Source organism: Oryx dammah, unplaced genomic scaffold (assembly GCF_014754425.2).
Source record: "Oryx dammah isolate SB20612 unplaced genomic scaffold, SCBI_Odam_1.1 HiC_scaffold_21, whole genome shotgun sequence".
Taxonomy (NCBI): domain Eukaryota; kingdom Metazoa; phylum Chordata; class Mammalia; order Artiodactyla; family Bovidae; genus Oryx; species Oryx dammah.
The window spans coordinates 40,445,988-40,466,297 of NW_024070205.1; the positions used below are offsets into that span (position 1 = coordinate 40,445,988).

A 20,310-nucleotide genomic window follows, 5' to 3' on the forward strand; every position below is an offset into this window, starting at 1 on the left:
GCTGACTCATCTGAAAGGACCTTGATGCTGGGAAAGATTGAGGGCAGGAGAAGGGGACGACAGAGGATGAGATGGTTGGATGACATCATCGACTCAATGGACATGGGTTTGGGTGGACTCCGGAAGTTGGTGATGGACAGGGAGGGCTGCCTGCTGCGGTTCATGGGGTCGCAAAGAGTCGGACACGACTGAGCGACTGAACTGAACAGAACTGAATGACTTTAGGGACATTAGTAGCATTTTAATTTAGGAGGATTAGGAAAAGGTAGTATTTCAGAAATTCTGGGCACTGAGCTCCTTGTGGTTACAAAATGTTGGAAAAGTCCTAAGGAACAATGACACTTAAGGAACAACAACAATAACAAAATTGGCTTAAAAAGTGGAGAACTATGCCAGGGGTCTTCATCATTGCATAAGCAAACTGACATTGCCTCTGGCATTTTATAAGCACAAGAAGATAAATTATTACAACTAGGACTAGGATTCTGGATACTTGGTGAGAGAGTTCAAATGTTGCCTAATCATCTAGTTTAGTCTATTCCAGTATTCACTTACTTAAATTCTTAAATAATACCTAGTCAAGTTCCACAAAGAGCTTTAAGGTCTATAAACTTTAATTTTTCCATGACTGCTCTGGGAATCAAACAACAAAAGTAGCTAAAGTTAAGCAACAGGAAAAAGGAGAAACTAATATAGATAATGCAAATTTATTATGTCACTTAGTATTTCTAAAAATGGAAATCACTTCTTAAAATTACTGACCAACATCCAAATACATTCATTGTTTAGCCGCTAAGCTGTGTCTGATCTCCACGACCCCATGGACTATAGCCTGCCAGGCTCCTCTTTCCATGGGATTTCCCAGGCAAGAATACTGGAATGGGTTGCCATTTCCTTCTCCAGGGGATCTTCCTGACCCAGGGATTAAACCCATGTCTCCTGCACTGGAGGCAAGTTCTTAACCATTGAGCCACCAAGGAATCATGAGATAATTAAATCCTCTCCTTTAGTCAGATTAGACTGCTACTTAACTCACTGTGCAAAGTGGATTGTGCTAATTCATAAGAAAGCTTACCTTTGACTAAGTTCCTCCAAGTAGCGACCACTGAGAGACATGTTAACTTCTAAGGCTTTAATACGGTTATTAAGTCTCATAAATACTGATTCCTTTTGGTTTGATCCATGTACAAGATTTCCATTAGCATATCCTAGATCTGAGGAGTTTTGCAATTCAGCATAAAAATCTGTAGCTGTCCTCTGTAACCCTCTTAAAAGGACATCTTCTGGAGACTGTTCATCTTCTTTTACTTCAGGTAATGAAGAAGACTCCACAACAGGAGTGGAAATTTGCTTTGGTGTGTCAGCTATGTTCATTTTGGCTTCCCCATCTTCAATATCTGGCATAGCAGCTGTGTTTACAGGTGGCACTATTGTTTCAGATAGCTTTGTGGTAATTCGCATGGAGTTTATGTCTTCTTTTACAACATTATCCATTACTTTATCAAGTATTTTTGTTTCATAGATCACAGTTGGTTTCTCTATAGAACCAAAACTCTCAGATCTTTTTTCTGTTTCATTATCAACCTCAACAGAACTGTCTTGGGGAATCACTTGTGATGGTGAATGCCCTGCCTCATACTTAATAGGCTCAGATACTTCTATTTTAGATAATGAGTTGATTTCTGGAGTAACATCTAAGAGAACAGACTGAGAAAGAGTTTGAGGATGGCTTGGTTCAAGTTCAATTGCATCTAAAGTGTGATTAATCAAATCTTCCTGAAGCACACCACTTAAATCATCTAGAACAATGGTTTCAGCTTCCTTTTCGTTATTCTTACTGTCTGGCTCTCCACCTGGAGGCTGCAATAATGAAACACCTACTGGTTCTTCAGGAAGTACTCGTGGTGGTTCAGCTGACATAAGATACTCTTTTTCTTTACTCAGAGCAGTTCTGCTGAGTTGCCGATAACGAGCAACTCTAACTGAACACCATTTATATACATATTCTGAAAAGCTAGAAATACAACAAATTGTGGTGAGTTCACTGCAAAATATTTGTGTCTCTGACTCAAACCAAGGTGATGTTTCATCCTCTTGTTCACCACTACCCAGAAGGGTCACTGTAGAAGGACCTGCCTCCTCTTCTTCTTCTTGAACTAGCTGTACAATGGGACTTTCTTTTGTAGTATCTGGTGACAATGACTCGGTGTCATGTACGTGTCCTTCAGTGGTTCCAAACCTAGAAATACATATCCATAATTATGCTTAAGGAAAATAAATGTATCACACATAAGATAAAAAGAAGGGGCAGTACAGAAAACACTCAAATTTACTTTGAATGAATTACTGTCCTTCAAATCACTTTCATTATAAAAACAGTATTATTCAGGAATGGTAACAGAAAGATAACCTATCAAGTGACAAGCCAGATGATTCAAATCACCGTATTTACCAAATTAAGTTTTTCTTTAATCCCTATTTAAGAATAGTTTGTTACATGAATATTTCCATTTACTGAACATAGTACCTTTACTGAATATTTCCATTTAGTGAATATAGTACCCTTCCTCCCATATTCACCAATATCACAAGCTATATCACCCCTTATATCAGAAACTGAGCTACCCAAGGGCTATGAAAGTCCCAGTTAGAACAAGAAGCCAGGACTCTTACTACAAATGCACTTTGTGCCTGAGTATCCTACTTTCAAGAGTCATCGTACAGTTGACCCTTGAACTTTATGCAGCGAGTCAGAGTTACAGCCTGTCCTCCATATCCACAGTTCCTCTATATTTTAGTTCTGCATCCACAGATTCAACCAACGGAGATCATCTGTACTGCAGTATTTACTAATGAAAAAATCCATGTGTAAGTAGATCGGTACAGTTCAAACCCATTATTCAAGGGTCAACTGCAGATTTCTCAAAGATCATTTCTCTATGGAGATTTGAGGAATTTCAATGTGGCATTATACACACACACACACACACAGAGGATTATCTGCTCTAGAAAGAAGAAAATATCCCTACTCTCCCCAAATAATTTCAGTATTATCTAGGCTAATTTTCAGCTATTGAAGCTAAATACTTAGCCATTGTAATGAAAATCCTGGCTAATAATAAACTACTAGTGTCACTAACTTAGTCTTATCTTTGGTGTCTGGAGTATGCGTGTCCAGTAGGGAAGAGTGGAGAATTCAAGCTGGTGGGAACAGTGTTGAAAATTATAATATGTGGTCCCTTTCAAGATAAAAGTAATGAATTTCCAGGTGCAGGCTTTGTAGCAACAAAGGTGTAATTTGAAAAAACAAATTAATTTGAATACCAAAAAGAAATCTTCATATGCAAATTTTCCTACTGTGAAACACTACTAAAATTGCCAGGAAATGTCTTTAAATGAAGTCTAATATCACAACAGCAAAAGTAGGAATAAAAAAAAAAACACCAGTATCTAGGGACTTCCTTTGCAGTCCACTGACTGGAACTTTGCCTTACAATGCAGGGGTATAGGTATAATCCCTGGTCAGGAGGCTAAGATAACAGATGCTCAGAGTCAAAAAACCAAAACATAAAACAGAAGTAATATCATAACAAATTCAATAAAGGCTTTAAAAACAGTCCACATTTTTTTAAAACATATATTTTTCTAAAGAAATTTTTTTTTAAAAGGCAATATCTAAAAGCTGGACTTTCATTTTGTTGACAATAAAATAGTAAACAGACTAAATTAAAACATTATTAGAGTAAATAAAGTAAAAATTAAATTAAATTAAAAAAAAAAAACATAATTAGGCTAAGCTTCCCTTAACAGATGATACAGATATAGACAGCTGTATATAGTCTCTACACAATATTTCTTACAACTAAATTGAATTAATTTGGTAAAAATTCAGTTATACTGTCTTTGTGATGTGCTGTGCTTAGTCGCTCAGTGTTCTTCTCTTTGCGACCCCATGGACTGTAGCCTGCCAGGCTCCTGTGTCCATGGGGATTCTCCAGGCAAGAATACTGGAATGGGTTGCCATGCCCTTCTCCAGGGAATCTTCCCAACCAGGGAAGATCAGGGATTGAATTCAGGTCTCCCACATTGAAGGCAGATTCTTTATCATCTGAGTCACCATGGAAGCCCTATCAACTATGTATACACTCTAGTCAGAGTTACACTTTAAGAAATTCAAACCTGGGAAAAGAAAGTAAGTCATCATTTCATAAAAACTTTTGAGTGATACCATATCATGGATTCTTTTATTTTTTTCAGAGAACTGCCATATAATCATCAAAAAGAATTTAAAACAAACATACATGGAGAAACATTAAGAAAGTTATGTAAGAATATCTACTAAAAAACAAAACTCTAAAGCAGAAGAGTAAAAACTGCTACATTAGCCAGATGTGGTATCTTTCAATAAACATTTACACACACACACGAGGGGGTAAATGTATATATATATATATATATATGTGTGTGTGTGTGTGTGTGTAAAATAAAATTAATTTAGTTTTGAAAAATAAAGACATACTATGTGTTAGTCACTGAAGAACCTAGTTACAAAACCGAGACAGATCCAGATAATTAGAAACGTCAAGAATTTCTATCCCAAAGAGATTTCTTAGGACCATCTAGGAATCAGTAACACATAATGTTATATTTTAGGAAAACACAAATTTGACACTGTGCCCTTCAAGGCACAAAAATCTCATTTTTAAATTAACATAGTACCTTGAAATTACAGCTCAAAAGCATACTCACTGCAGGTTTCATTACTTATTACCTTGAACTGTTTTATGTAAATATCTTATCTCATTATGTAGAGTTCCTCTGAAAGAAATGTCTGTCAAAGTTTACATGGAGTATATCTAATGAAATATACATAGCTAAATTTATAATAACTATAACCAGATTATCCCAATAACCCAAATCATTAATGAGCCTATCTATTTTAGATCAGAGGCTGAGGTACAAACCTTAATCACCTCTACCTCTGGTCTAGAAAAGACCAGAATTTGAGTAAGCTCCGAGTTGGTGATAGACAGGGAAGCCTGGTGTGCTGCAGTCCATGGGGTCACAAAGAGTCGGACACTACTGAACCAGTGAACTCACTGACTGACTGATGCATATATATCCCTGCCCAAAGTAACCACTGCAACCTGGGGAAAGACCTGTATCATTCAATTTCAGAAATTGAACATTCTAAGAGTAAGCTGTGTGACCAACACATCATTTAAAAATCACTGCTCTAAGTATTTCAGGTACCCTGTATAGCTTTCTGGGCATAGCACAGATATATAAAAATCAAGGCTTTTAAATCTGAACTTAATAAAAACAGGCCTTTAAAATTTGTCCTTAAACATACCTGCAGAGTTAATTATTTGCAATAAGGAAAAGATTAAGTACTGTAAATAATAAAAGTAACACTATATCAAAATAGTGCACATTTGGTCTATCTACGGTGAACTGCCAGTATACAAAAAGCAACTCAAAGATGTTGAAAGTGACTGTGCAATGTCTGTCCCATGATTCAGAGTTTTTCATTTTCCACAAATCACAAGTACCTTTTTATGTACAAGTATATCTCCCTTTTAACAGAACTCTAATATCCCAATATAACTTACTCATGTGATGGAACAGGAGCTGAAACAGGAGCTGATTCAGGCATTTTGGGTGCAGCTGTGGCAGAAGCATTCTCAGATATAGTTTTATTTCCTATTTTAAGAAAGATGTCCATATTGAGTTTAATTTTAAAAAGCTATACCATGAAAATATTTCACTATAACCAATAAGGAACTTTAGATTCTCAAGGGAGAAGAAAAAAGGCAAACAGGTTTTCTACTGCAGACTCTGCTTTTTTTTTTCATCAAGTTCTTTTAAAAAGAAATAATCACTGAAAGTCACAACTATAAGTAGTGCATATTCTTTCTCAACTTCTCAGAAAATTAAAAGCAAGTAACTGTGAGTTTTGTGTAATCTTACATGATTAATAAGACACTAGAGTTACTAAAGAGAATAAGAAGAAATAAATGGGACATTTTAAGTTTGCACTTAGAATTGAAGTATATTTGACATACAAAATTATATTCATTTTCATGTGTCTAACGTAGTGATTTGACATTTGTAATACACTGCAAAATGATCACCACAATAAGTCTAGTTGCCATCTGCCACCACATTGCATTCCCCATGTTATATATTACAACCCTGTGACAACTTATTTTATAAACGGAATGAAGTATTTTTGAAAACAAAAAAAGGGCAAGATTGTTTCCCCTTGTTCATAATATTCATATTTCTATTACTTTCTAAATTGAATTGCTATTTGACAAATAAAAGCATACTTCAAGTAACCATTAGAGCATCAAAACCTCAGGAAAGAACTAGGGATAAAATCATTACTTCTACAGCAGGTTAAGAGTGAAAAATCAAATTAATGATTTTTATATAGACAAGATCCTATTAAAGAGAACTTGTGAAATTCAAATAAACAATGAATAATAGAAGATTGGCAAGTTCCTTTCAATGGTTTCTGTAATTCTAAATAAAAAAATCAAACTGCTTGGCTTATTAATTAATTTAACTAACTAGGAAGACCCCTGGAGTATCATATATTTAAAAGACCCATAAAATGATTAGGTACCTTCTGTCAGGTCTTCAGTTTTTGCTCCCAGAATGTTAGCGGCAATATTCACCATATTTAGAATGGCATCTAAAACAAAATTCAATCAGAAAAAGATACTAATACACCTAAATATTTTCATATAATTGATATCAGATAGTAAAAAACCATTTGTAATGGTCTTTTGCATTTTTTGGCCTAATTACCTTTTCGCTCAGCTTACTATTAGTCCAATATAGGATACAAATTTCAGGCAAAAAGTATTATATATAAATCTGAACTTTTATGTTCAGAAGGATTTTAAAATCTAATTATACTTTTTTTACAAAACCTCCCCAAACCTTTCAGCAAATACTACCTTCAGCATATCACAAGATTCAAGTATAATTCAGCATATAGCCTGCACTGAGACAGGAAAAAAACGTGACAACCAAACCCCATAATTTACAGAAAAGCCTTGTTGTTTTTTTTTTTTAAAGAAAAGGTTCTACAGTTTAAACCAAAAACAAACAAAAAATCCTTTTCCTAAACATATGACTTTCATAGGTAAAAATAAATAACATGGGAAGATTATTCTTCAAAGGACTGCAGAAAGACTGTTTTCAACTATGAATATAAAATATCTAAGTAATATGGTTAAATCTCAAATTGACACTGCATAGAATCATGCCTTTGATGACTTGTAACAATGTTTATGGACAATAAATGACAAATTCTTTTGTGAACTGGGTGAATATGGGCACGGGAAGATGAATTAAAAGTCAAAGTCATAAAACTTAAGTGCTGTAGGTAAAACAATCTGCATACTTTCTAATTCTTCCTCTCTTTCCAAAGTGGTAATCTCAATGATGAGTAAAGTGCTACAAACCTTAATATCTACATAAATGGCTGAAGATACATGAGGACCACGAAATATCATAACTCCATAAAAAGCTGGCTTGGAACAGAAGACTTCTTTCTAGTAATTTAACCACGAAATATCATAACTCCATAAAAGCTGGCTTGGAACAGAAGACTTCTTTCTAGTAATTTAATGTAATTTCACAGGAAATTAAATTCCAACTCCAATCTAATCTCTGAAATTCTACTAGAAGGTAATTCACCAGATTTTTCTACCATTAAAATACTAACATCTGGCAGGGGCTTCATATTAAAACTCATCACTTTTTTCCATCTTGGTTTCCTTTCCTAAAAGAGATCCGAGTTTTCATCACACTTTCATGAAAACCAGAGATGTGAGAAGTAGGAAAGGATCTAAAGAAGGAAAAGCTAGCATATCCAGAAGGTTGGGAACAAGCCAAGCACTGTCACCTGGTGCTGATACTGTAAACATATGCTTTATGACAGGTAAAATAGTCGGAGATTTTAGACTTTTAAATGTGATAACTAGTAGTACATAATTATTAATTTTAAACTTTATATAACTATGATTCTATAATCTGAAAGACAACAAGAAGTGGTACTTTGTTTCCAATCATTACTTTAACACACAAAAGCTTTATATTTGCTTTTGAAATATCTAGGATTATAGGTCAACCCTGTCCTTTCACCTGGGAAATTGTTAAAACAGAGAAGCAGTCTTAGATCTTAGGCTAAAGGACACCTCAGCATAAAAACAAGAAATGGAAACTCCATTCCCTTATAAACAAAACTAAAGTAGCAATGGAAACTCTGTATTTCCTCATAAATCAAATTTTAATGTCAACCAGTACTGCAAGGAGATCAAACCAGTCAATCCTAAAGGAAATCAGTCCTAAAGATGCAGTGGAAGGACTGATGCTGAAGCTCCAATACTTTGGCCACTTGATGTGAAGATTAGAAAAGACAGTGATGCTGGGAAAGACTGAAGGCAGGAGGAGAAGGGGACAACAGAGGATGAGATGGTTGGATGACTCTATGGACATGAGTTTGAGCAAGCTCCTGGAGTTGGTAATGGACAAGAAAGCCTGGCATGCGACAGTGCATGGGGTCGCAAAGGGTTGGGACATGACTGAGAGACTGAACTGCACTAAATATTGCAACAGTAGTATCTGATCCTCTACTTAGCCTGACAGCTGAAGTTCAATCAAAACTGACTGCTCACAGAACCCAAATTCTGAAATTAACTTTATATTCTAAGTCCCTTGTGCTTGCTTCAAAGGGCAATCTTACTTCAGATTTCAGATTTTTGCATTTAAATTCTAGGGTATTATTATTAAAAGCTTTAAAAATCTGTATCTGTTAATCTGTGTAGAGAAAGAAGTTTTAGAGTATTACTTTTTAATGTAAATTTTTATACTAGTACCTAAAATAAGGAAGATTTATACATACTACTGATCATTTAAAAATAGTTTATTATTTCAGAGGGCCATTTGGTAATAAAAGCAAAATCTGGCAGATTCTTCTTTCTCAGCCCATCTAACCTATAAGAAATAATCTTGCTATGTTCACAGAATGTTGTCAAATACAGAGAGAAAGCAGCTTTGTGAATTTTCTTACCAGTCTCACTTTGCATCTAAACACATGACTTCTTGTTACGATCATAATCTAATCACTGAAAAGCCTTCAGAAAGGCTAAAGGGTAAAAGCAACAATTTGGCATATAGTGCCATACTAGACAGCTGCTCTCAATTTCTCACGGATTTGCCAACTCCTTTCTCTTGAATTGGGTAACTTATTCCATCCCATTACTTTAGGAATGAAACTCTCTCCCAGGGACCAGATATCAACATGTTATATACACCAAGTCCCCAACACACCAGTGGCTCTTTTTGATATAGAAAACCAAATGCCTATGGTACAACACAAGAAGACAAATCAGTAAAAAAACTACTTCCTCCTATGTGTACTGAGCTACTAACTCTGAAACACGCCTACCTTCCTTCTCTGTTTCTCCTTCCAGGATCTTAAAATAAATACATTCAAAAAAAGTATTCTGACTTAAAACAAAAACGACAGTTCGTCTTAAACTTATACAGAAAGAGAAGCAGAAATCTGGCCCTTGGCAAATCTGATGACTCTAATAAAATACAGATCATATTTAGGAGTAAAGGCAGACTTGCAAGAATATCAAAGTAGAGAGTGGCCTGGAAGACCCACATGACCAAGCACGAGTAGAGTAGATTGATACGAAGAATTTCTGTTGATGTAAAATATTTATATGCTCTGGCGTGCTGCGATTCATGGGGTCACAAAGAGTTGGACACGACTGAGCGACTGAACTGAACTCAACTGAACTGAACTGAACTGAACTGATTGTAAACAAAAGATTCAGGCAGAAGAGTCCCAGAACTGGCAAACAAACAAAGCCAAGAATGCTGCTCTAAGATAGTAGTCTCTCCCTTTCTGGAAGTTCAGTATATTATATAATATCAAAAACATCTAAATAAGCAGCATGCATGCTCTTTGACAACCAAGTCCCATTAGAAGCAACATACTCTGGTAACATGTATTTCCTGTGACTACCAATTACTCAATAGCAAAAGAAAAAAGAGCTTCTCTTTTAAATTAAAGGCACAGAATTCTGTTTTGGAGAAATTATATAAATATTAAAGATAAATTAGGTGCAAAATTGGCCAATTTCAAGCTAATTTAGGAAGTGGTGATGATTATAGTCAAATTCAGACATTCCACTGCTAGAGACGAGCTGTTTGGCCTGATTCCACCTTGTTATTTTTTCCTAACATTGTATTACATTGGAGGAAGTAACTAGGTCAAGCTCAAAACCAGTCTAGACTATTCAGAGAAAACCAGAAGGATATAGGTATCGAAGGCAGCAGTTATTAGGTCATGCTTATTAACCTAATAACACCAAAGTCTTATCACTCAGCTACTACTGCCTCTCTTGTTCTGAAACATCAAGAAATGGATATCTTTTTAAGCCTCTCATACTTAGCCTCAGCTGATATCCTCCCATCCACCTTGTCTCACTACACAAAATTTTTCAATACCTAGGAACACTGGAACGTAAATGGACTGCTCTTCCAGAAGCCATAAAAACAAAAATGAAATGTGTTACCAAGAAACATATCTTCAAGGAAAAAGATCCAGAAAATAGGGTCTAAAAAAATTCTATGTCTCATTAATTAAAATAATACATCAGTCAGAGAAGTGATTACAAATAGGGAAATGTCCTCTACTGAAAACATTTTAATGCTGTCTTGGAGTTAATCCCATAGGAAGATAGAGAAAGAAAGCAAAATATCAACAAAATTTTCCCTTATCTAAAACTACAGTAAATCATTACTTCTGGAAGGTGCCCCTTCGTTCCCAGTAACAACCAAAAACTAGAGAACTTTTAGTCTGGGGCTATTTTCTGACCCCATAAAATAACAATGCTGCCTCACAGCTAAATCAGCATTACTGAATTATGATATGATGACTATTACATAATATAGTTTTTAAACTACAAATTTAAGGACACGAACAAACATATTAACATCCAATTAAATAAAATAGCATCATTGTCTCACTCCTAAAAAACTATTCCATAGCAGTGAATGAGGCACCTGTTTTTAATGCTATCATCAGCAGAAATTGCTAAGGATACACTTAAAAGTGATCAATAATATCTAAAAAGTCAGTTGACTAGCAACAGAGTAAAAATGTATTAAGCTAATCTATAACAAAGTTAAATATTACATAAAAGCATTCCCTTTATGCAGTTATTTTTTAACATTCTTTTCCCTATTCCCTAAAATAGTCCACTGAAATCTATAGTCTTCTATGGAGAGGGAGAGGACAAGAAGGGAAGAAAGGGAAAAAGATAAAAGATGAAAAGAAAGACAAGTGACTCTTAATTCATATAGTGTAGCCACCCAAATATCTACCTAGGTATAGGTACTACTGGTGAAAGTTAAGTTGCTCAGTCGTGTCTGACTCTTTGCGACCCCATGAACTGTAGACTACCAGGCTTCTCTGTCCATGGAATTTTTCAGGCAAGAATACTGGAGTGGGTTGCCATTTCCTTCTCCAGGAGATCTTCCCAACCCAGGGATTGAACCCAGGTCTCCCGCATTGTAGGCAGACGCTTTGCCGTCTGAGCCACCAGGGAAGTCCTAAGGTACTACTGGTTGAGTACCTTAAAAAGCTATGAGGACAATATACACAGTGAGACTGGGATTCAAACAACTCAAGAGTAAAAGAAAAATGCACAAATCGTCTTCTGTGTTACTAAGATTTACTTTCACTACATTCAATTATTAACCTCCAAATAAAAAGTCCTTATTTTGGGGGACTAATCAAAACTAACAAATGTAAAATATACCTACCTGCATTCTAACAGTAAAAATAAAGTGTCAGTCAGTAAAGGTCTTTCCAGGAGTCTACTTGGCTAGCCTGTCTATAAGTTCAGATAATAGGTTGGCAAGACAAGAAGCTAAACAACTAGTATCTTAGTCATTTTTTTTTCAGTTTACAAAGTGTGTATTATTATTACTATTATTGTTACTGCTTGGGAATCATCATTATCATGAATAAGAACAGCCTTTATTCTTTATAATTAATCAGGAAACTAACCATACCCATACATTAACAAATCCTCATTTGGCAGGATTTCACTGATGAGTACCACTTCTAAAATAAACTCCTTTCCTACCAAGCATGATTACCTAGATGCTCTTATTTATATGGTCTAGGACCTCTTTAATAGTTCTTTCCCCAAGTAAATTCATATCCCATTCTTCACTCTAAGGAACTTGCCTAAAAACATAACTACTTCATTTTTGTAAAAGAACCGACCGATGCTTGCATTTCGCCTCTCTTCTTTGATTACATATATTCTATTTTATTCCTATGAGAATACTTTTGAAAAGTATTCTTTGATTTCAACTCAAAGTTTAACACTAGGACAGAAGGACCCCCTAAACTTCAAAACAAAATGTTCGCATATGCCAGGAAACAGAAGTGAGATCACTTTAATAACAGTGACTAGAAACCGCGCCCCCCCAATACTCACTTGTAGCAGAACCAAGAAGGTTTTTTGAGGATTTATCCTCCCCAGTATTATAATCCAGTGGGTAATCTGTTCAAAGAGAAAATGAAGGTTAATTATGCTGAGAACTATATCAGATGGTATGTTTAAAAGTACAAATTATATCAAGTCAGTTGACAAAACAATTTTACAGTTTTCAGTATACATCCAAAGCACATTCACAACAAAGGAAATTCATAGCCATTTATCAAACATATAAAAACCAAAGAATATATTCTACTCCTTACAAAAATTTTAATCACATTTGTAAGACTTTTATTCAAGCTTTCAGTGTAGTTTACCAACCCCTAGTAAATGACTTCACTTCACTTATGGGAAAACTAGGGAATGCAAAAATTAGATTTTTCAGACTACAGTTTAAGACATCTTAAAACAAGAACTTAATAAAACAGAAATGGAAGGTGTCATAAAACGTTCTCTGACCTCTGTAGGCTCATGGGAATTTCAAAAACTCATGCCTCAATATGCTTGCTTGCTTGCTCTTAGGCTAAATGCAAATCAAAGAAATTCATGCACAATTCTACTATGTCAGTTGCCTTTGAGTAACAGGCTTTGAGGCCTGGCATAGGGATATAACTATAATTTATTAGCACTGAGTTTCAAGTCACAAATAACTGATCGACAAGCAGAAAATTATTTTAGAAAATAGGTTTAGGAGAAAATTAGTTACTAGGGTTAAAAACAAGGAAAAAAACTAAAGACTAATCATCATGGAGATCTTTTTAAGTGACCTACATTTACCCATTTAAAAACCAAAAAAAATACATAAATACTTTTTTTCTTTAATATTTATTTATTTATTTGGCTGCACTGGGTCTTTGTTCCAGCACACAGGATCTTTTAGTTGTGGCATGTGGGATCTAGTTCCCTGACCAGAGATGGAACCTGGGGCCCCCTGCATTGAGAATGCAGAGTCTCAGCCACTGGATCACTTGGGAAGTCCCAAATAGTTACTTTTAAAAAATCACTCACCATAGTCCTCATCAAATAGTTCTTGACGTTCTGACTGATACTGGGAATCAGCAATCTCTTCATATTCTTCCACCATGCTAGTGCCAAATACCCTGTTAACAACAATTTCATTGAAGTTTTTCACTAATGTCTTGTTAAGACTCATCTCTTCATAATAAATGACAAATTATAATAATTTTGGTTGTTTTGAGCATCATTAACTTCTGAACTCAAAAATAATGACTTTCTCAATCCACTGTTTTCATTAGAATGTTAATCTATTTACGGCATTTAAAAATATAATAATAGGGAAAAGACTTATTGTCCTAAAATGTTTCCATTTATTATCATCATATCAAGCAAGCTAAATTGAACACATAAAATGAAGGTTCTTTTTTCCTAACAAAGGAAAAAACATTTTTTTAGGAGGATTCACAAATTGTGGTTTATTCAGATTGTGAAACTTACATAGCAGTTTAAAGAAATCAGAAATATACTATTATGGTCATTATCAAATCATATTGATAGATATAAAATGAAACTGCAAAATACATATAGTTTAGCATAAAAAATTTTAAATACTTTTTTCAAGGATATAATTATGAATATAAATTCTCAAAAAAAATTAGAAATGATACATGCCAAATTCCTATCTAAATTTTTACACTTTTCTAAACTGTATGCAAAAGGAAGAAAGGTTTAGCAGTATATTTTTTATGGTGTTATCTCACGTAATAACAAATTTTATTTCTTCACTTTAAATATACTGGGATTTTTATGTTGCCTTTTTTTCTTTTTAAACCACTCAGTAAATTTTTTTGTTCTGTATTACCTTATAAGGCTTAATGGACAAAAGTGCTCTGATCCAAAATGTGATACCAACTCCACCTAAAGAATAAAAGCACACAAAATGGCAAGCCAGCAGTGTATGTGAAATTATCAACAAAACATTGTTTTTTCATTATAACATTTCTAAAAATAAAGTCCTAATTTTCCCCAAAACTAGTATTTGTAAAGTTTTGCTTTGCCATGCAATAATATGTCATGCCCTATTATTCAATATTGCAAAAGAGAAGGTTGCTAACCTTTATGTACTTGATGAACATCTGAAGCAAGAGAAAGGAAAAGAAAAAGAAATCAGTTCCAAAGTCTGAATAACATGCCATAAGCAACATTCAATATTTGTAAATTATATTGTATAATTAAAGTATAGAAAGCAATATACTGTGATGGATAACATTGTAGTACTCATTTCTTTGCAGAAACCAAAGCAATGATTTGCATTTATTTTTACCATCACAACTAGAAAATATAGTACAACTGTAATGAAATAAATTAACTTTAACCTAAAATCCACTGCTGCTGTTTTATTTATTCATTAGATCTGAAAACATTCTAAAATTAAAGTATATCTAGAAATAACCTGTCTTATATTACATTAAATATTATAAATGTTATCATGTATATACCTACATATTAATACACTGATACCTATATGTGGCCATACATATCTATGAACATACATATTGATAAAAAGATTAACATAATAAAAAATAATATTTATTCTTGCACAATACTGTATACAAACTATCTGGGGAAAACTTGGATTTCTGATATGCTGCTATTTTAAGTATAACTTATAGAACTAGAGGATATTTATCAATTCATTTTTAAAATATAAGCTATTAAAAAGCATTTTTTAAATTTGGGTTTTAATTCTTCTGTGATGAGCAAAACTCAGGTAAACTTATATAACATATATCAGTATAAAATAAGAATCAGAAGTAAATGTTTTTTGCTTTTAGGTTTAAATCTACCAAAAAGGGCTTTTAAGAAAACCAGTCATTAAAATGCTCTATAGTCTCCCATTATAAAGAGGACAAAGTAGGGAGCTTTATATAGGATTTTTCTGTATCATCAATAAAATGTTCTGTTATTAACAAAGTAGACTCTATAAAGACTGATTCTTGGAACTATTTCATAACATGTGAGTTGTTTTAATTGCAAAATCAGGTACAATTGTATCATCTGCCAAAATATTTTATATATTTTTTTCGGCATCACAGTGTAGAAACAGCTACATAAAAAGGTCATTAAACTGGTTCAGAATTCACTTTAAAAAGAAACTGAAAATGTATCATTTTTCTGAACACTGTTGAATCATTAACTGAAAATATCAACTGTACTTTAAAAACAGCATTTTTATAAATGTATTTTTATATGGAGAGTAGGAATACTACAAGTTTACCCATTTACAGAAGCCAATTTAAAACATGCTTACAAAAGACACAGAAAGTAAAATCCCAAGAGACAAATAGGCAAGTGTAAGTTTTCACATTTAAAGAAGAAATAATTAGGAAGAAAATTAGAGCTGCTGTCACTCCAAAAAGTCTTACTAACAACACAGTTGTACTTTAAGGTATGGCTATAGTATCATAAAAAAAAAGGAGGAAATAAAAAGGAGTAAGAAATTCCCATATTTTGTCTAAATTCAAGAGTGATAACTCTATTGTGGTAGATAATCCACCTCAAGACTGGTGAGGGAGGCAGTAGGAATTTATTTAATGGCTTTTATTAGAGTGTAGTTGATTTACAATGTTGCATTAGTTTCCGCTGTACAGCAAAATTTATCAGATACACACACACACACACACACACACACACACACACACATCCTTTTAGATTCTTCACCCATATAGGTCATTACAGAGTACTGAGAAGTTTCCTGTGCTATATGGTAAGTTCTTACTGGTTACCTACTTTATGTATAGTAGTGTGCATTTGTCAGTACCAGTCTCCCAATTTATCTCTCCTCCTACCCTCTACCTTACCCTCTGGTAACCATAAGTTTGTTTTCTACATCTGCAGTTCTATTTCTGCTTGTAAGTAGTTCATTTGTGCCATTTTTTAGATTCTACATATAAGCAATATGACATGATATTTATCTTTCTCTGTCTTATTTCACTCAGTACAATTTCTAGGTCCATCCATGTGGCTGCAAATGGCATTATTTTGTTCTCTTTTATGGCTGAATGATATTCCCTCATATATATGTACCATAGCTTTTTTATCCATTCTTCTGTCCAAGGACATTTAGGTTGCAGCAGGAATTTAAATGGTTAAGACTTTATGTGAAATTGTTACTTAAACATATAATATTTCACCTGAATATACAAAAGACAAAAAGCTATAATGAAAAATAACTGGGCATTAAAATAGAAATCTCAGAATCAGATTCTAATAAGAAACCAGATCTGCTTTAAAGACAGCAGTGAGTAACTGATTCAGGTTTTAAAATATAAAGAAATATAATATTATAAAGATGACATTGTATATCAAGTCTTCAAAAATATTAAGAGTTATAATTTGGAATTTCATCAAAGCCACAGATATCAAAAAACTAGCCTAGGTTTCCAGTTACATAAAAGGGAATGTATTAGTATTTGTCCCATAAAATAATATTTTCAAGAAAGAATTGTTTTATTAAAAGGAATACAGCAATACATCTCCTCTTAATTTTTCTTATTTCTAAACAGGTGAGGTACCAAGTATGAATAACAGGTATGTTTAATTACAGAATATAGTTCTGTAAAGATAAACATTACCTTCACATATTTTGCATACATCTGTTCATCTAAAGGGAAACTCTGGACATTCCTCTCATCTCTACCATGGAAAGTACCCAGCTTAATCCATTTATTTGTGGGGTATCTAGAAAATAAAAAAAAATTAACATTCCTTTTTAGAAAATCATAAATCCCACATTGAGAGGTCCTATCATTTTCAAATGAGATCTTGTACTTTTTTTTTTCCCCCCTCTCCAGGTAACACATTCACTTAACATAGTTTAAATATGAGTTAAGCATCAAGTTCAATAAATACATTTTCTTTTCCAACTGAAATCTGACAGGTTTCTCCTTATGAAGAAAGACTATCTTGAAAAAAATCACACTATCAAATAGAAGATAAGAAGAAGACAAAAAGGACAAGGATTGCCTCTTGGAGTTTTAGAGGGCTTCCAAGTAAACTAGAGGCTTTAAAACAGAAAGTAGCCAAGAGAGTGTTTTGGAAGGATGAGGTACTACTCTTTATGTACCAGTAAGTGTGTGATCAGACTGGTGCTTTTGAACTGTGGTGCTGGAGAAGACTCTTGAGAGTCCCTTGGACTGCAAGGAGATCCAACCAGTCCATCCTAAAGATCAGTCCTGGGTGTTCATTGGAAGGACTGATGTTGAAGCTGAAACTCCAATACTTTGGCCACCTGAGGCAAAGAGCTGATTCATCTGGAAAGACCCTGATGCTGGCAAAGATTGAGGGCAGGAGGAGAAGGGGAAGACAGAGGATGAGATGGTTGGATGGCATCACTGACTCAATGGACATGGGTTTGGGTGGACTCTGGGAATTGGTGATGGACAGGGAAGCCTGCATGCTACGGTTCATGGGGTGGCAAAGAGTTGGACACGACTGAGCGACTGAACTGAAGTGTGCGATGATATAAAGCATAAGTACTAGTTGAAAGGAAACAGAAAAAATCCTTTAATATCATATTTGAATTTCACAGCACTTACATAGCTTTTCCGATTTTAAAGGAAATCTAATGTAAAAGTCCCAACTACTGTTTTTCTTTACTACAGCATTTAGAGAATCCCTCAAAGTAATGAGTATTCTCTTATCACATTAAAAAAAATACACTTTACTTGTCATAGCTGAACAGATTCATTTGACAGGTAAGAAAAATTATAGCTTAGGGAAAAAGGAAATGACCTGAGCAAAGTTAGCTAAAGAAAAATGAGTAAGAGATCTTGAGAAACCATTTTGAAAACTGTATATAGGCAATGCTACATGTAGGGTAGGGGAAGAAACACCACAGAAAATTCTTAATAGTCAATAATAAAAGAAGGATTAAATAACAGCATCCTACATGGTACATTGCAGGCACTCAAAAAGCATTTATGGAATGAACTAATACCTCCATCTGGAGGAAAATATCAAGTATTTATTAAAAATGATGTGTTTAAAACAAAAAAAAGATATTCTCAAGATGTAAGCATCGAAACTGATTTTTGATAGACCTATAAACATATAAATGTGTATAAAAGACTGGAAGGGAACATATTAAAATGTTAACACAGGTATCTTTGGTTGATAGAACTGGGATTCTCTACCGAATTCCTTAGAATGTATGTTTCTCTTATAATCACACATATATACCAAAGTTTTTAAAATATACTTTAACAAAAACATACGCTATAAAATGATGTAAAATGAAATACTCATATATGTTTTTTTTTCTCATATATGTTCTTAATAACTTTTTAAAGAAATGTTTGGAAGCAATACAGCATAATAATTAAAAGTAAGGACTTCAAAATCATAGAGATCTATGTCTGAATCTTGGTTGTCCAACTCACAAATCACGTGACCTAGATAGGCTATTTAATCTCTGTTTCGTCTCATAAGGGAATAATATCAGAGGGTTGTTATAAGCACTATATAAGTTAATGAATGTAAAATAACAAATGACTACCCTACAACAGTATTATTACTGTTCTTACAAATGGGTACAAGTTGATTAAAACAAAAAATAAAATAATTAAAGTTTTAAAACATGACCCATTTTAAAATTTTTATTCTGAAAATCCAATACTAACTCCGTAGAAACCAGCTTTAGAATTTACCTGTCACTGATAGAAACCAGAAAGTCTTTAGGAGTAGAAGAAAATAATTCATAATTTGCAATATCAAACTGTTTTACTTGAATTGGTTCACAGAGTTCAATAACAAACCTTTAAAAAGAGCACAAGACAATTATTTAGATAAACCAACTAGAATAACAATTCATATTAAACATGACATTAACAACTTACATAAACTAGACCTCCATTAAGTTATTCATTAAAAAATGTAAGGAAGGAAGAGGATTTGAGAAAGAACACCCGTAAGTATTCCCCAAGCACAGCATTAGTAGGAAAAAGTGCTGATTTTGTCCTACAGTATTTTTTTAATAAAGATTCTTTTCTAATAACAAAGTTCATTCTTGGAGGAATGATTTGACAAAGAACAACTAGTAAGAGTGTAACCTGACTAGTCTAGAGGGCAGTTTGGCCATATTATCTCAAAAGGTACCACAGCTGTTGATTCAGCAATATACTCTTAGAAATTTAATCTATGGACACACAGCTCCAAATCATCACCCTTGTATATGCACCTTAATAAATATATCAAAGCACAGTTTATAAAAGTGAGGGCTAGGGGGGAGGGAAGTCAACCTAAATGTTTAATATAGAGGACTGATTAACAATAATGGCCCCATTCAGACAATGAAATACCAAACAGCTATTAAAAATGGTACTAGAAACTATAACAAACTATGGCCCCATTCAGAATGAAATACCAAAGAGCTATTAAAAATGATACTAGAAACTATATATTGCATTTATATAAAAATACAGAAAATACAGACCAATGTATAGTGACAGAAACTACAGATCTGTAATTGCTATGGGGGTAAGGGGTGGGAGGGAAAAGTTATAAAGGAGCATGAAGAAAAGTTTGGGGGAGACAGATTATTATCTTCACTGTGGTGATGGCTTCATAGATGAATAAATATCAAAACTTATCAAATTGTGCACTTTAACATTTTACAATTTATTTTACATGTAGTTTTTTATACATCAATCATGCTTCAATAAAACTGTTTTTAAAAATAACAACACACTAGTGAATAAAACCAAAAAGCAGCAGACTGAGAAGTACAGAGAACAAACTAGGGGTTACC

The 20,310-nt window shown here is 33.8% G+C and overlaps 1 protein-coding gene across 7 annotated transcripts in view; it reads right to left on the reverse strand.

Annotated features, from left to right (window-relative positions):
* SUCO (SUN domain containing ossification factor) overlaps positions 1-20,310 on the reverse strand; it is an 88,341-nt gene that overhangs the window by 22,842 nt on the left and 45,189 nt on the right. For 5 of the 7 annotated variants that reach the window (XR_005724988.1, XR_005724987.1, XM_040263481.1 and 2 more), the window contains exons 10-18: positions 19,211-19,318; positions 17,138-17,243; positions 14,618-14,638; positions 14,365-14,420; positions 13,554-13,645; positions 12,546-12,611; positions 6,632-6,700; positions 5,613-5,703; positions 1,076-2,239 (exon numbers count right to left, since the gene is read on the reverse strand). Coding sequence is in view for 5 of the 7 variants with exons in the window: in XM_040263481.1 (XP_040119415.1) it covers positions 1,076-2,239; positions 5,613-5,703; positions 6,632-6,700; positions 12,546-12,611; positions 13,554-13,645; positions 14,365-14,420; positions 14,618-14,638; positions 17,138-17,243; positions 19,211-19,318 (1,773 nt within the window). In the remaining 2 variants the exon portion in view is untranslated. The remainder of the gene's footprint in view (positions 1-1,075; positions 2,240-5,612; positions 5,704-6,631; positions 6,701-12,545; positions 12,612-13,553; positions 13,646-14,364; positions 14,421-14,617; positions 14,639-17,137; positions 17,244-19,210; positions 19,319-20,310) is intronic. The other 2 variants (XM_040263485.1, XM_040263486.1) reach the window with 1 other exon arrangement.